General features: G+C 37.4%; 1 protein-coding gene across 8 annotated transcripts in view; it reads right to left on the reverse strand.

Annotated features, from left to right (window-relative positions):
- The window catches only part of KLHL13 (kelch like family member 13), an 80,368-nt gene that overhangs the window by 18,516 nt on the left and 45,289 nt on the right, over positions 1–16,563 (reverse strand). For 7 of the 8 annotated variants that reach the window (XM_068204790.1, XM_068204789.1, XM_068204788.1 and 4 more), the window contains 3 exons: positions 4,854–4,995; positions 3,554–3,686; positions 3,105–3,301 (listed from right to left, as the gene is read on the reverse strand). In XM_068204790.1, coding sequence (XP_068060891.1) covers positions 3,105–3,301; positions 3,554–3,686; positions 4,854–4,995 — 472 coding nt within the window. Of the gene's footprint in view, positions 1–3,104; positions 3,302–3,550; positions 3,687–4,853; positions 4,996–16,563 lie in introns of all 8 variants that reach the window. The other variant, XM_068204785.1, reaches the window with a different exon arrangement.

Consider the following 16,563-nt stretch of genomic DNA (forward strand, 5'->3'; position numbering starts at 1 on the left):
CATAAACATCCAAACAGCTAAGCATCTCCACAAGGAGTTGAGAATTTCAGTTAAATAAATCCTATTTTACATGGACTTTCACTACTGAGCAGAGCTGCTCACTCACATTACTCATTGTAATTGCTCATTACAAAACAGAAGTTGCAGAAAATACTAAAAAGCTTTTCAAAAAAGAAAGGTCAAGCACAGCAAAACCCAAAGCAAAAGCCAAAGTACTTTCTTGAGAGCAGTTCACTTAATTCTTTGAAATTTTGTAGCAACCACTTCCCAAGCTCTCATAAAAACTGAGCTGACTATAAAATACTACAAAACTGGACACAGCAAAATGATTGCAAGTATGAGAGCCTTGGAGAGCAGTTCAGGAAAAGCAGCATGCACAAAAAAATCAAGCCCTCAAGCCCGGTAGCACAAAACAATCAGGCATCTAACTTTGTTTTGTTTCAATGACTGTCAGACACTGAAGCACTTAATGCAGTGCTTCAAAGGGTCAAAGTTTAAAAGAGCAAACACACCCCTGAAACCCTCAATTTTCCTATGGGCTCCCACTGACAGAAGCCCAGAAAAAACAGCACAGAAATTTGACCAGCTCAGAAAACAGAATCCATTGTACCCCTACAGTACAAAGTCAAATTTCTGGTGGCTGTCAGAGCTGGTCCCAGGGTTAAAATAGATTAACTTGCTCCATCCTCAGACAACCAAGTTTTTTTGACAAGACATGACTTCCAAATATTAAGCCCTCAATATTTCACCATATCCTAGTAGTTAAAAAAGTGTAAAGCACCAAATTATAGAAGGAACAAAATTTTTTGTAGGTACATCCAAGACATTAATTCTCAATGCTTGGAAATGTTTTCTTTAATTACAGTGCAACAACCCTTTCCCCATTACCCTGTAATTTTCCTAAGTGCTGTAATTCACTTGGGTAAGTTTCTCATCTTTCTCTATTTTGTACATTGCTGCTACTTTTGCAAAATCAGTGTTTCATCTAGAACTCACTACTCTGAAAACATTTCCATGGCATTTTTATGAATTTTATTTACATTACAGCTCAGTTAGATGTGAACATGAGAGCAGTCCTAGTCTATTGTACAGCTATAATTATTGAAAACCAATACTAACAAGTAAGACTGAAAACATCTTAGGAAGTATTCCACTGTTTCTCAGAGAGTCTGGTTGGTTGCAGAGCAAAGATAATCAGAGCAATGGGCTACTTGACAGGAGGGGTGTAACTGCAGAGTAAATTAAAAAAACACTTTCAAGTCAGCTACAACAGCTACTGTTCTTTGAAGGTCTCGTTATTTTTGTTACACAAATTAAGCTGTTACCTTAAGCTTTGGTTTTTCTTTGTAAATATTTCCAATACCCTCTTATGAAGTACACAATTACATTATGCCTTACATAAACTGACTTCTATAATCTCTTTAATAATGGACTCCCCAGACAATTCAAAGACAATTAAGCATTTTTCTGGTAATGGTTACCTCAGCTCTCAAGCCAGCTAACTCCAGTAAAAGTAAGCTCAATACTTTCTCACAATATTAATTTAAATTACAGAAACTCTCCTTCAAAAAGAAGCTCTTTTGCTCACCAACTCTTGTTTCAACAAATTTAGAAGTAAGGTCATTCAAAATTTCTTTATATAGGGATGCTAAAAGATAACTAGGCTAACAGAACAATCTCAGTTCTGTACTTCCTCTACAGCTATACATGAATGAGATTATATCCCCTTAGACATTGGTTTGAACGAAAGTATTCCCCAAAAAAACCCCAATAAAATTAAGAGAATTAATAAAGTCTTCCTCATTCTTTGAAAATGAAATGCAGTATCAAACAAGATATTTCTTATTGGAACAAAAACAGTGGCTGAGTCAACATCACAAGTGAACACACTTTCAGAGAATGAGCATTTTAAACAATAACACGATTCAATATGAAAAAAGTTCTTTCCTTAACAAAGCAAAATAAAAAAGGAGCTGCCCTACCCAGAAAGGGGAAAGGCCACCACAGTGTCCCCAGGGCACAGCTCCCATCAGAAGGAGCCCTTTTCAAATACCTCATTCAAAACACCACCAAGACCTTCTTCCAAGTTGGTATTTATAGTAATGTCAAACCTGGAGAGGCATCATTTTGGAGGTTCAAAAACACTGAGCAAGATAAAAATAGGTGGGGTAGAATTGAAGAGTAAACTTCATGAAACATTATCACAACATTATCAGACAACTGGTCAGTTAGAAAGTATCTCCAAATTAAAAGCAAAATGGCATTATCAAGCCTGAATATCTCTAACACATCATAGGAAACAAATTGCTGTTATTACCAGCTGGTTTGCATGAATCCTGGTACATATTTTCAGTAAGGGAGGTCACATTTCTAAGCCTGTACTCTGCAGAGCAACAGGAATACTTGCTTCTTTACTTCTCATTACAGAATCAAAAAGCTAATTTCCAAATAATTCTTTAATTTGTGTGGAACACACCTGTTAAAGTCAGAGTTCTAGTGAGATATATAAGCATTTAACACCAACATTAGAAAACCTCCAGTGAACATTAGAAATAAGTGCAGGATGTCTCTCCAGGCAGAACTGCTCTTGTACCACTGCTGTTCTACAGCCCCACAGAGCAGGTGCTCCTCACTGCTGGCAGGACAGGAAAGCTACTAAGGGATCCTATCTGGGTATTGTTTTTATCCTGTGTTAGAGTCAGAAAACAGGTAACTGCACCCCACTGAGAAGGAAGGGCTGTAAATACAGGAATAAAGTGACTATAACTGAAGCACACCTAATGAATGCAGCAAGCAGACTAATGCTAGAGCGAGTGCAGTCATGCAGGGAGACCCTGAAACATCTCAAATCAGACATGTAAGGGAAGAATTTCAACGTGGTAAAACATTCGTATCAAACACATGCTGTATGTAATACTCAGAAGAAAACCAAGTTTTTCAAGGAAACTATAAAGCAAATTTGCTCTCTGTGAATCTAAGCTATGAATAATGGCAAGTTTTAGACATAACTTTGATTATTATGTAAGTCAGTGTCATTACAGAAGAAAAAACAAAACTACATACCAAGGCCTTAAACATTGTAAATGGGAAACAAATAGTCTTACCCCAGAGATAAGAAATACTTTACAGAAGTCCAAAACAGGTAAAATCTGCAAAAAACTGGCAGCTTCCAGAGTGTCCTGAAGGTTGTCCATGTTAAGGGAAAGTTTTGCAGTATAGATGAAGTCAATAATCTTCTTTAGGCCTATTTTGTTCACCCCGTGAAGCTTAATGCACATTAAATCTTGTTCCTTCATTCCTCCTGAAATAGACATGCAGGTAAATGTAAGTTATCATTTCGATGGGGTTGAAATTGTTTCATTAATTTAGATATAATTAAATATAATTTTAAATTTTAATTTTAAAACCCCATATGCAACAGTAGAGAGAGATGTTTAGTCCACAGTGTTGTTTTCAGTCCTGGACTGATTCACACACAGCACTGAACTTGTGTCTGAGTGTCTGAATGAGAGTAATACTGTACAGCAGTACACGGCTTTAATAAAAACACCACCTGTGAACATGGCCTTGAAGTAATCACTTGCAGAAGCCATCATTGCTCTGTGGACAGGGAACACCTCATCACCATCTCCAGGAACGAGCGTCACATCACAGAGCAAACCTTCCACTCGCAGCTGGTCAAAACCCTGCAGGAAAAGCACAATGCAAAGCATCCCTTGGATTTGGGAGGAGAGTAGGAATCTCTTATTTCCCTTATGTAAATATTTATTTACTTTTATGTACATGTGTAGTGTAGGTCCAAAAAAGTGACAAAAATAATTTGTCATCTTAAAACCATTATCTGTAATATATTCAATGATTAGTATTCATTGGAAACAAGCAGAATAGTCATTATTTTCCAGATATAGCTGCTGAATGCCAAGTACACCAGGCCTTAGAAAGTAGTTTTATTCAAATAATCAAGTTATTTTCAGGAAGGAGTTTATTTTGCAGTTGTTTCAGGTAGGGACTGCTATCTTTTTTGGACCTACCCCTTCTGGTCACATATGCATTCTAGATATAATTCTGTTCCACAGCAATTTAAGGGGTTTGCAACCTACCAGGCTGCAAAAGTCTGTGACCTGAAAGGAAAGCTGTTACCTGCTTCTGTGATTATCAAATTTGTTACCACAGTGACATGCTAAAAAACCCCAAAATAAGCTCCCATTATACATCTGATCTCTGAATTACTTATAACATCTAACTGTAATAAAAAATAAAATCATCCTAGAGCAAGATTTCTTCCAAAAATGCGCCTGGTTGTGTATACTGGAGGATGGATGAAGTATTTTCTTCCGTCATTCACTGCGGAACAGAAATTCAAAACATTTTCCTTCAAACTGGTATTTTTCTAATACTAGCAAGAATGTAAATATTGTTTCCATAATGTTTTACCACACAGTAGTGTGATAGTCAGACCCAGCACGGGACACTACACCAAACCTGGCAGAGCTCTGCCATCTTAGTGACAATGACTTAAATAAATAATGATATTTAAGTGAGCTTCTTTGGTACAGCTGTCATGTCAAAGTTTAAACCTTGTTACCTCTAAGAACTTGAGAGTGGACTGAGACACAATCCCAGGAAAAGGCCAGGGTTTTTTTCCAAGCTGCTGCTAAAAGTTGAGCCTCCATCTCACAGGAAAGCAAGTCCCAAGCAATGCTTGCTTGTGCGCATTGACAGCACAAGAACATGAGAGCTTTTGAGGCTTTATAGGAATTACTAGACTAATCAAATCTATTGAGTGGACACATTGCTTTGAGCAGCCAAAATTCTCAGTACAGCTCAATACAGGTGTGAGAATATTTCATTACCTGTAATACCACAGAACTGTGAGTATTGCTGGTGAAAAATCTGGTGGTTCCTGTCTTCGAAGACTGCAGATGGGCAGAGACGCCCATATCGCTGCTACCAAGAGACACTTTCATATGAGGATCCTCCTCTTCCACCAGGGATCTAAGGAAATTGGAACAGAGAAACCTTAAGACCAAAGTCATTTTCATTCAGTGATCTTTTGTTCTAAACCCACAGTCTTCTGGGATGAAATGTAACAGCACGGAGGCTACAGGAAAAAAAAAAACAGCAGGCAACAGAATCAGTCCTTTGTGGTTCCCTTCAGCTAATTCAAGAAAGTGAAGCGTTAACAGTCTCTAAAAAGGCATAACTGCTTTTTGGCTTGTAAGTTTTTTCTTTTCCTTCCATCCCCAGCTCCTTGATTTAGACACTTGCACACTATGTTATTTCTACAATCCAGTATTGTAGGATGTTTATAGAGGTTTCATCTGGTTGCCAAAATCAAGCATCATAGTTTTCCTTGCCAAACTGGTGAAACATTGAAACTCTAAGTGTAATATTAAAAAAAAAAAGTATTTTCATTCTTACAGCTTGCATTACCTCATCCATGCATGACTATTCATAATAGAAAATACACATCATGGAGTTTCAAGCTGCAGTTGGAGTTTTTAACCTGCTTTTAGAAACACACAATTAGAATACCTTTAGGATATGATATCCAGTATTCTGCTACTGTCCAGGCAAACACTTCATAATTTTAATTTAAGATTTGATTCCAAGCAATTACTGTCCAAATCTAGACAGGACGAGCTAATTTTAGGTAGAATTGTTAAAGAATTACTGCAGTATTATTAGCCTACTATTTTAATCTTCAGATATAAATTAGGTTAGATCTGAGAGCCTAACTATGCCAACCTGTAATTATTATACTACGTAAATAGAATTTTTCTACAGAAATATTAACAACAACTAGTTTCTGTAATTTCTGTGACCTAATGTTCTGCCTATGAGCCTGTGTAGAGGTATAATGAATATGTACACAGTTTTAATTAGCAAACATAAGCTATTAATCCACAGAGGAGGGCATCTCCTTTCTTAATCAAGTATCTCCATATATCAAAAAAGATTTATAGCTGTTTGACGTAATTGCTGAAAATTTCAGATATAGAAAAATTTCCAAATTTTAAACATGCAGGTTAAAACACTGGCCTTCAAACTAGTTTCAGAAATCACTTTAAGTAACAAGAATGTGCTTAAATCCCCCTCCTTTTCCCCAGTTTTGATTATGATCACTATGTAAGGATAAATTTGGAATTTGTAGAAGAAAAATAATTTCATCATTTCCTTTAAAAAAAAAAAACATTTACCCCCACCTTCTTCAGGTACAAAGTCCTTGGAGAGCACTTTCTGAAACTCACATATTACCCTCATAACACTGATGTGCCCTGTTCAAAGCCATGAGTACAAGAGGTCAGCTACGAAAACATATTCAAAACAAATTCACCATTCAACAGCGTACATGGGTTTGAAACAGTGAGATTTTATGCACACACACATAACATTGTAGGAGCAAGGGTACATCCAAACAGCTGTGACTTCTAATATACTCAGCTGAGTAAACTAATGTGGATGAACTGCAGCATGCAAGATTTGTGCTATTTTTGAAACACAATTATCTCTATTTTATAAAACAAGTCCAGAGTCCTTCAAACAAAGTTTATAGGGTATACCTTAGAAAAGGGCTCTCCAGACTATCTCTGCATCCAACAAATACAACTATGCAACAGAGCAGCAAGCAGTTGCTGGCTCACGACCCAAAATATTTTTTTTACTCCGTTGGAGGGTGTTTTGGGTTGCTGAGTCCTGTTTATTTCAGTTTTCATGCAATTGCATGGAGGCAAGAGTGTTACATAATTTCAAAGGACATCTAAATTTGTACATGTCTTCCTAAAGAAATACAAAATAATGTGGGGAGACTTGCAAGCGTGGGTGTGAAGAACAACAGATTCAACAAGCATGAATCTGACTCTTTGCTCTTGAAGCATCTTCCCAAAATGTCAGATCAGATAGATGTTGCATGAAGGAGTATTTAAAATACTTTCTCTGAACTTGGAGGACAATAGAAAGTGAACACATAATTTAAAATCATTATGAAAAGAAATAGGCAAGTAAACCAACCTCCTTGGCTGTTTGGAGTGGGCTTTTTACCATGTTAGCCACATCAGTACTTGACTTCCTGACAGACAGCATAATTCATAAGTTTTACAAATGAAGGCAAAGACCTTGAGCATGATTCATTTATTCCAAGAACAGCTGGGATAATGGAAGCATTCTTCTGAACATGACACACAACTTCCCATAGCTCTGTTCTCTACAGGTCATCCTCTATAGAGCACAATGCCTTGTCAAAACTGCATAGTCAACAGAGAGGATATAATAAATATTAAAATACTTGCAATACCTCAATACCTAAAAGTAGACATTCGACATGCCTGGTGTGGCTATAAGCAGTTCTCTACCTGATTTTCAATATATAATGAGCAGTTCTCTATCACACACATAAGCTCAGCAGCTCACCACCTGAAGCTCTTCTGCAGAAAAGATTTTCACTATTTCTCTTCCCCATTTGCTGTTACGTATGGACAGAAACTTGCACATGTGAATGAGGCATTAAAAACTGAAAATTCCACACTATAAAAACTCACCAGAGTATAACTTTTACAATTCTAGTCCTAAACCTTAACTTGTCTGCATATGATTCCATGTGAATAAAGAGAAGCAGATTATAATAATGCTATATGGGTTTTGGCTCATATCTAAACAACTATGACCAAAAAAAAGCTATGTGGGATTGTTTCTTTGGGGGACTTGGGGATTTTTGTTTTATTTGTTGTTGTTAAATACACCACTACAGCTTAACAATTCTGGAGGGCTGAGCACCCTCTCCCTTCTGCAGAAAGTGACATTCAGGAGCTGGGTTTGGCAGAAGTTCCAGAGCAAGTAAGCAATAACACCTGGCAATAAGGCACTGATCCCCTGAATCCCAACCCTGTGACATTCACCAAGAGGGAAAGAGCACTCCCAGAGCGACCACAAATTCTACCTTTGTCACTGGCTTGGTAGCAGCTCAGCATTTATCTCCACCTGTCTTTGTCTTACAAAGTGAAATTGCAACAGTGCTTAAGCTCTGTGCTAACAGCGATACACAAAGAGCAAAACCCAAGCATTGCATCATGAATCCTACAACAAAATCTTAAAGTATTCAGAATGTAGCTTCTGTTGCAGGGGCTGTAACATCAAGATTCAGAAATAACTCTGCCATTCACACCCAGAACAGATGGGAAATGTGCTGAATGTCCAACTGACTTCCCAACAAAACCACAGTAAGTACCTCTGGCTTCTTTGGACACGTACCAAAGGCATTATTTACATTTATTAACATAGGTCTACTAAGCACTATCATTAACTCAATAGTAATGAAGATAAACATATTGATTTTTTTTTTTACTTTAAGTACAGTATATCACAATTAAGCATACTACGAAAGGAGAAAGTTAATTTATTTTCTAATTAATTCTATTGTTCTGATCAATAGAAATCATTAAACAAGAAGTGCAGCAGTACCATTTTTAACCAGAGTTTTAAGAAGTTAGGAAATAAAAGTTAAAAGAAGTTAAAACTACAGTAGCATGTAGTGAGAATTCACAACAAGCCGCTCTAAATGTGGATGCTAAAACCACCTTCAACACACACACTTGGTCTGGAGAGGGTTGAACATCATAGTAGTAAGACAAGGGAATGTTGGAGTTGAATGTGAAATGAATATTAACACTGCAAGAGGAAGGCAGAGGAGCTGCCTGACTTTCTGCAACATCTGGGAAGCAGTGGCTTGCAGCTCAGAGAAAGGTGCCAGAGGTTAATTAGTTGCTATCATAAAGTAGGTTGAATCAGAATTTTCTTTGTAACCGCATGTTGATTCTTTCAAGTACAGCACCGTTTTTTCCTAGAGGCTACAACCAAATGTGCTTTTCTCATGACTCCAAGTTAATCCTCCAAGTACTTCCAACTGATATTTTTGTAGTGATGAAATATGGAATGTTCATTATATGGATATTAACTGCTTTAACTTTCCAGCAAATACTGACAGATTTCACTGGCTGGAGTTACAGCATGATTCACAGAGGCAAATTGCTTTCTAAACCACTTAGCAAGTATTAACCTGTTAAAACAGTTCAGAGGCATCCAGGTGATGGATGATAAGCAAAGTTCTTTGAAAATTGTGACAGAATTTATTCTCAACTAGAATATTCAAATCATGCAGTTGCCATTTTGTAGAGCTTAGTGGCACAAATGAAATAAACCAATATTCTATTATGATGTTTTCTTCAGAAGTAGTCAAGTTTATTCTGATGCACCAGGAACAAGGCAACTAAGAATATTATTAAGGGTTTGTTCATTTGCATCAGTAATCCATTCATCTATTTTTCAGACTATTGTAGAAACTCTTTGAAAACAAAGTAAGGATATCAGCCTACAGCTACAGATATTTTAGAGAGCATGTTCTCCAATTTATTTAAAACCCAGTCTTTACATAACTCAGTAAAAGCTTTGCCAAAGCCAGATCGGCCAGAGAGCAAGTTCTTAATTCAGTGAAGCTCAATAGCTCATTTTTGAAAGGACTCTAGCCTTATTTTCTCTGTCAAATTACTGTTCAATGAACCATGACCACAAATGTTCTGGTCGCTGGTAAAATGGCTCCTGGTGCAATCACCCCTGGCATGTGCCAGGACTCTGGTATTTATCAGGTATCACAGACAGATTTCAATTTCATATTAGGTTATTCTCATTGCAGGCCAAATCTTTATGACTTTATGACCTATTAAAAAAAACAAACAAACAAACAAACAAAAAAAACCCTGGTACATCCCAGGGCTATCCTATGCATGAACCTATGCATGTAATTCACTAATGAACCTATTAATTAAAAGGCCAGTGAAATACAACAAAACTTTCATTTGCTATTAAAAATACAATATTTTTTTAATTTGTATGCATAGTCTGCCAAAGAGTATTTACGTAAGCTTAGGGACTTAAAAAAAAACCTTTTTGACTATATTGCTGTCTTCCCATTATGAATAGCTGTTCCAGCTTCCTGAGTAATGAATTTAGGAATTCCCAACAAAGCACCTGGCTGCCTTGGAGCTCAGTAAGCGAGTGGATAGGGCAGCATTGTATTAAAGAAAATCTCATAATATGTTTTAAGAAATTCAAATATTAATATAATATAGATGAAAAAAATTATGCAATCATGGTATTTCACATTTCCATTCCATATCTTCTACTCATACAATTTCAAGAAATCCTTTATTTAGGCAAAGAAGTTACTTTTATACTTATCCTCCCCTAAAATAACATCTCTTCTTTTTATTTTTACTTTTTATCAAGAATTTCTAATTTAATTCTTTTATGGTATCAGCAACCCAGTAAAACTAACTAGCTTTTATCAACTGCTAATGATTTCTCATTATAAAAAAGTTTCTATAGGAAATGCAAGTTCATATTTTAAAACAGATACATGACTCCAGCTAGGAGAGAAAAGGAAGAGAAAAGGTAATTTTTGTTCCAACAGGTTGACATGGCAAATTAACTCCTCTCCACAGACCAAGGAGCAGGTTCAAACTCCAGTTCTGGCTTTGGGGCACACAGGAACTGACACTGCTGCTGCTCAAGAGCCAAATGGAACATGAACACAAGAACAACACTGGAAGGCAGGACCTAAATTGCTTTGCATGGATCACCTCTGTGACACACACAGTGCATTAGGAGTGGGAGTCATGCCTTTTTGTCCTTTATCACTATGACCAGTTGTCCTATACTATTGGCTTCAGATGTCACTGCTTTTACTGGACAGCTTAAAGACCAAATTTTTATTAGATGAACTTGAGGCTGCTGCTGAAACTAAAAACACCTTGTATTTGTCAGGCTACTGACTTTGTTAAAATGCAATTTAATTCTGTTCACTTGAAAGGTGCCACCACAACCAGAAGTTTACATACCTTCTGCCTCAAGTGAATTATCCTTGCACTGGAACTACTGTGAATGCGATCTCCTAAAACAGCTAATGGCAGCTAGGGCCAAATACTGCTCACGTTGGACAATGCTCTGATAGTTATACTTTAATATTTCACTTTTTACACCTGATCTTTTCCATACATTAGATGGGCAGCACTAGCAGCTGAACATTTAAAAAATATTTGCTTAGTAACTTCATACTGAGCTCTTTTAAATCTCCACTCCAGGAGAAAGGTACAAAATAAAACTTACTGTTACTTAAATTAAAAAGCAAATAGGTGTCCCATTTTCCACCTTTCCTCTAAAATGAGGATGTTCTGTAAAAGAGAACATAAAAACTGGCTCTATACAATAGACCAAAGCAGTGAGAAATGGGTTTTTACTTTGACAAGGCTCTGGCCAAGGGAAGCAGATGAGGATACAGGACTTGCAAACCCCCCCAAACCAGCAGAGAGGACGAAGGCGATTTGTGAGCACACGCTGACGGGCAGAGGCAGGCAGTGCACCAGCTTTGCCTGCTGTTCTGACACACTCACAGCACAAGATGCTCGTTGCAGTGACCAGCTGAAGAAGGTGAAGTCAGTATAGAAGCAATGTAGCCTGAGCAGCTCCGCCAGCACCATCAGCAGAGGCAGCAAGGCTACATAGGGGAACAACAACCACAACCTCACTTGAAGGACAGGGACAATGACATGTGCTTAACCACAGTCAGGCTCCAGGTGAAGCTATTTCTAGAAGCAACGTTTTGGAGACTAGTATTTAAATGTCAAGCCTTAACCTTTCCTTTTTTCCCCCCCACCCACTCTTTTTTTCCTTTTTTTTTTTAAATACAGTCAAGTCTTTTAGGACTTCAACATATAATCACCATATTGTGTCCAAGCACACAAGCCCACATCAACAGAAATGATGAGAGCTACTACAAACACTCAGGTGACTGAAGACGTTGTCACTGTTCCCAGCACCAGTGGATCTCAATAGCAAGTAGGAGAACACAGAAACGACGATACTCCCAACATCACTTAAACCTTTTTGTATCACTTTCTAGTAAGGCCACACTGCAACCAAAGCCAGCAGAAGATCAGCTGCCACAAAGCCAGCAGAAGAGGACTGAGCAACATCAACTGTTTTGGTATGATTTCCCAAGAATATGCACACAGAAAATATTCTCTTCAAAACTCCTTCTTAAACAACTAAACAATCCCAGGTCTCAAGCTGTTTGCAGCATAATTACAGCCCGCTGGTTAATTCAAATTTGTTTTCCACAGAAACAAAGCAATATTTGGCTCAGTCACTGCTATAAAGCTTTTGTTCCTAACAGCATTTAATCTCTCTGGGAGCCTTAGCATCACATCCACATTTATCTGTTTGACAAAGGGCTTGCATTCATTGAGCCATTCGTAGCTTAAATCTGTGGACTCGCATTGTTTAATGATGCTAAATTAGAAACAGTTCACTAACAACTTTTTGCCAAAGTTGGTGTTTATCTGTTGATTACTGGTATTAGAAACACAAAAAATCAAGGAAATACACATTTTGTAGCTTTTCTACATAAGGAGAACTACTTTATTCCCTTAATGTTGAAGAAGGTAAAACAGAAATAAGATTTCACAGGTTAGGCTGGACTAACACTGTATGTATTTTCTGCTCTTTATATGTGGACTTAAGTACTCAAGAGTTAAACAAGAATTTTGACTAGGCAGCTTAATACTTCCTGTGTATTACAAATCACAAAAACCATTCTGCACGTACCAGCAGATTACAGTTGTACCTCATGTGTCCTTAGTTTCCACACACAGAAATTAGTAAGTTAACAGAATGGCTCCTCAGAGACAAATATAAGTCTAAGGAGGCACCTGCACTTTTAATATTTGGTCATAGAACACACATCCCACTGTATTCCTGCAACCAAATTAGGAACTACTCCTTTCAAGAGTGTTAGAGGTTTTTTTTTTCCCCTATATACTGGTCAGAATGATTCTGATAACTTAAAAGTCAGTAAGATTCTGACTCTAGGGTTTAGATTCTTATTTACCGTTCCTCTTGCTCTGTCACTTCTCACAGATGTTTTAGCATTCCTTCATGCAGTCTGCTGGAGAGGATGTAGAGGGGCAATAATGACTGTCAATGGTAAAGTATTTTTCCCCTGTGTGATAAAGCTTTTAGATCTATGCATGCTAGATAAGAAGGGGATGTGACTTGTTCATCCCATGAAAAAACAATTGCAATTTAGACATTGATACAATCTTTGTCACCACTGGACAAAATATTACAGCAGTAACATAGATGCACACTTCCACTTTAGTGCGACAGCTACACATTACTACACTACAATTCCCATTATTGCCATTTAGAACAAGCAACTACTATTTTAAAATCCAGATATTCACCAAGCACTTTTTGAAAATCCATAGGCAGCCCCATCCAAATGTCAACAGAAAATACCACTTAACACTAGAAAAGTCAATGATAGAATGTGACTGGAGAACAAGATTTTTTCACCTTAACAAAGAAATAACGGCAAAAATAACAAACTGGCAGAACTGACATGCTGGCAGAACGGGCTAAGCAACATATTCTAGATAATTCAATACAGATGCTTTACCATGTCACAACACAATGTCAATATTGCGACAGCCTGCTGTATAAGGAGAAGTGTGTGATTTTGGGGACCTCTGAGCCACATCATCCCCTATAAAGTCTCCCCAGAAAAAACAGTAGCCCTGGGAGACCTCAAGATAAACAAGCTGGAGGTTTTTTTCTCATTTATATCAGCTTATTACAGCAATTAAATTTGCTGTATGAATGAAATTTCAGACAGAATAATCTATTGAAATAGCTATTATATAAGAGCAGAAGAAATATCAACAGGCACAAAGGAGAACTCTACACACAAAATTTCTGGGATTAAAAGCAATGTCCTACTAGTATGATGCAAGCCCCTTCTACTCCCCACTGATCCAATTAATGCTTTTGCGTGTATTGTCAGATCAGTTTAAAACATATTTGAGGTGAGCTGCATACTGACTTTCAACATGTTGAAATTTGAAATATCTAGGAGGCAATGTCATAAAACGGAAATGTTGCCAAAGACAGGTGCGTGTGAATAACGTGTAGTCTGTCAAATGCTCAGGAGCTGAACAAAAGGTTCATTTCCTAAAAAAATGACCTTTGAAAGCAGCAGACACACATAGGGTGATCTCACCAAAGAGAACTAATGCAGGCAGTCTGATGAATTAAACACACACACCTTTTCCCATTTAAGTGTATATCACTGTACAGCATAGATTAAAGAGTTCATTGTAGAGCAAAGCAGATAGTTGGAAGAAGACACAAAAGCATTAACCTGTATAACCAATATAAGCAGCTAAAACTAATGCTACTTACTCCAGAGTATTAATAATTTATTCTACTTTTCTGCACAGTAACTGATTTCCATTAGAGCAAAGCATTTCCTATCAGACAAATTCCATAACCACATGGCTCAGGATAGACCACATTTGTTTATTTCTCCTAATATTAGTCATTTATTTATAAAAACACATGCAAAGGATACTTTCCATTTAATACTATTCCATGTCAAAGAGTAGGAGGCACCAAGATTACAAGTGGATTATTCTGAAATAAGAATTCTTTTTTTTTTTTACTTATCTTTAAAATTGGCATACAGGTAACTAAAACCACTTAATTGAACATTTAACTTTCTAAAAACCAGGTAAGAATATTCTTGCATGACATAGCCTTAACAGAACAATCTTCTGTAAAGTGTTTTTGCAAATAGTATTTTTGCATTATTGAATTCTTTGTAAATGTTCATCATAGCACTTTAATCTCCTGAGTTTCCAAAAACATCTCTTCCATTCATATTAATGGAAGATGTGGACAATTAAAAAAAAAATTACATTACTGGTGTGGATAAGAAAGAATTCTCTTAGTTCTTAATGCATGAGATGCCGTGCACCATGAACAATAAGTGGGACTCATGTTCCTTTATGCCTCAAAGCTGTTAATTCAGAACTGTTCTTCAACCTCACTGTAGTACTGCTTTAATTCTTAACCTCTGCTTATGTTAGTCACTGTTGCTTTTTTGTTTTTAAACATTTGGCAGTCATGTTAAATAACAGCCATGATGCCATGGGACACCACTTTTTCAAGTGTTGTTCACTTTCTCCTTTCCTCTTATTCACTTGCGGAAACTGTTTACCTAATACATGAAGTCACGTAGGTCTCTCTCCACATAGTTAACACAACCACAAATATGAATATGATTTGACTAGTGGTGCATAAGCTTGCTGTAACAGCTTTCACAATGTTTGACAAACAGCATCTATATTCTAAACCCCAGCAAAATAAGTGCCACGAAAGAAAATGCAGCCTGACGAAGGTGTGTGCATGTACCCACAGCCACACTCCTAACTCATGCACCGAGCCAGCTGCCCTACACCTACATATACTGGCACACACCAGTCTTCCAAGTCTAATAAAGCCTACTTTTCCCTAAGCAATGTCACTGGATCTTTCCAACTTGGGGGAAAGTTCAAGCTACTCTGAATCAATTTCACCAGCAGTCAGGGAATGTATGTCTTCCTCATCCCTTGGCCCTCTGTATAATGAGAAGAGTTATGTCTCTGCAGTCAGGATGTCCTGAAATATCCCTGATAAATAACTGGTGGTATAGAAATCCACCAGCCAAGAGGCAGCAAGCCCCTGCTGCTCCTTCCCATTGTCAGGAAAGGGGTACCAGATCCTGCAAACCAAGCAGACATCCCAGTGATAGAACCATGTCTCACCTGCAAACTCATCGCACCTCAGCTTCTGCAGGCCCTTCATTTCCGGTACTACCCAGCCACAAGCTCCCCACAGCACAGAACTCTGCGAGACGAGCTCCTCACACTCATTTTCCCCCATCAGCAACCACCACAAACTTCCCCAGCAGACACTGAGCTAAGCCTGCACAGCTGCAGGACAGCCAACATTTTGCAGTGGCACTTTGTACATAGGTGCTTCATCCAAGAAACCAAACCTGCTCACAACCACCAGTCTCAGCATTTTGAGAAAGGGAAACTGAGGCAGAGTTCAGCTATCAGGTACACAGACTAAAAAACTCTAATAAAATCTATGCATCTTGATAATCAGTTTAATCTCTAATGTCACTTGTAAATCATAAGCAGGATAAAGTTTTTAAAGCTACAGTCAACTTTATGAAAGGAACCTGAAAAACTGGAATTTCATTTTAAATACAAGGGAAAAAACCCCACTTTTAAGACCTTCCTACTTTGCATTCCAAAGTACACTGAAGCCCCTATTTTGTAAGATTTAGATGTCAAGTATCAAAGGGATTAAAAGCTCAAACATACCTTTGTATACCCTAGATCCAAAATATTTAGTAACAAAGCGTTCATCTGTGAATCCTAGAGTTTTATGTTACGTCAATACGTGTTCCATTTCACACACCACTTATTCCTCAACCCTTTACTCAAAACATAAGCTCTTTGCCAGTGTGCAGAGTACTACTTACAACAGAAAAGTTATCAGAAAAATATCAGATTATATAAAACAGTATCAAAATTACTGTTATCTCTACAATGAAGGTAATTAATCCGATCACCTATTTTACTGGCCAACCTGAATTACAAGAGATTTTTTAATTAGTTGATTTAT

This window comes from Anomalospiza imberbis, chromosome 14 (assembly GCF_031753505.1).
Source record: "Anomalospiza imberbis isolate Cuckoo-Finch-1a 21T00152 chromosome 14, ASM3175350v1, whole genome shotgun sequence".
Lineage (NCBI taxonomy): Eukaryota > Metazoa > Chordata > Aves > Passeriformes > Viduidae > Anomalospiza > Anomalospiza imberbis.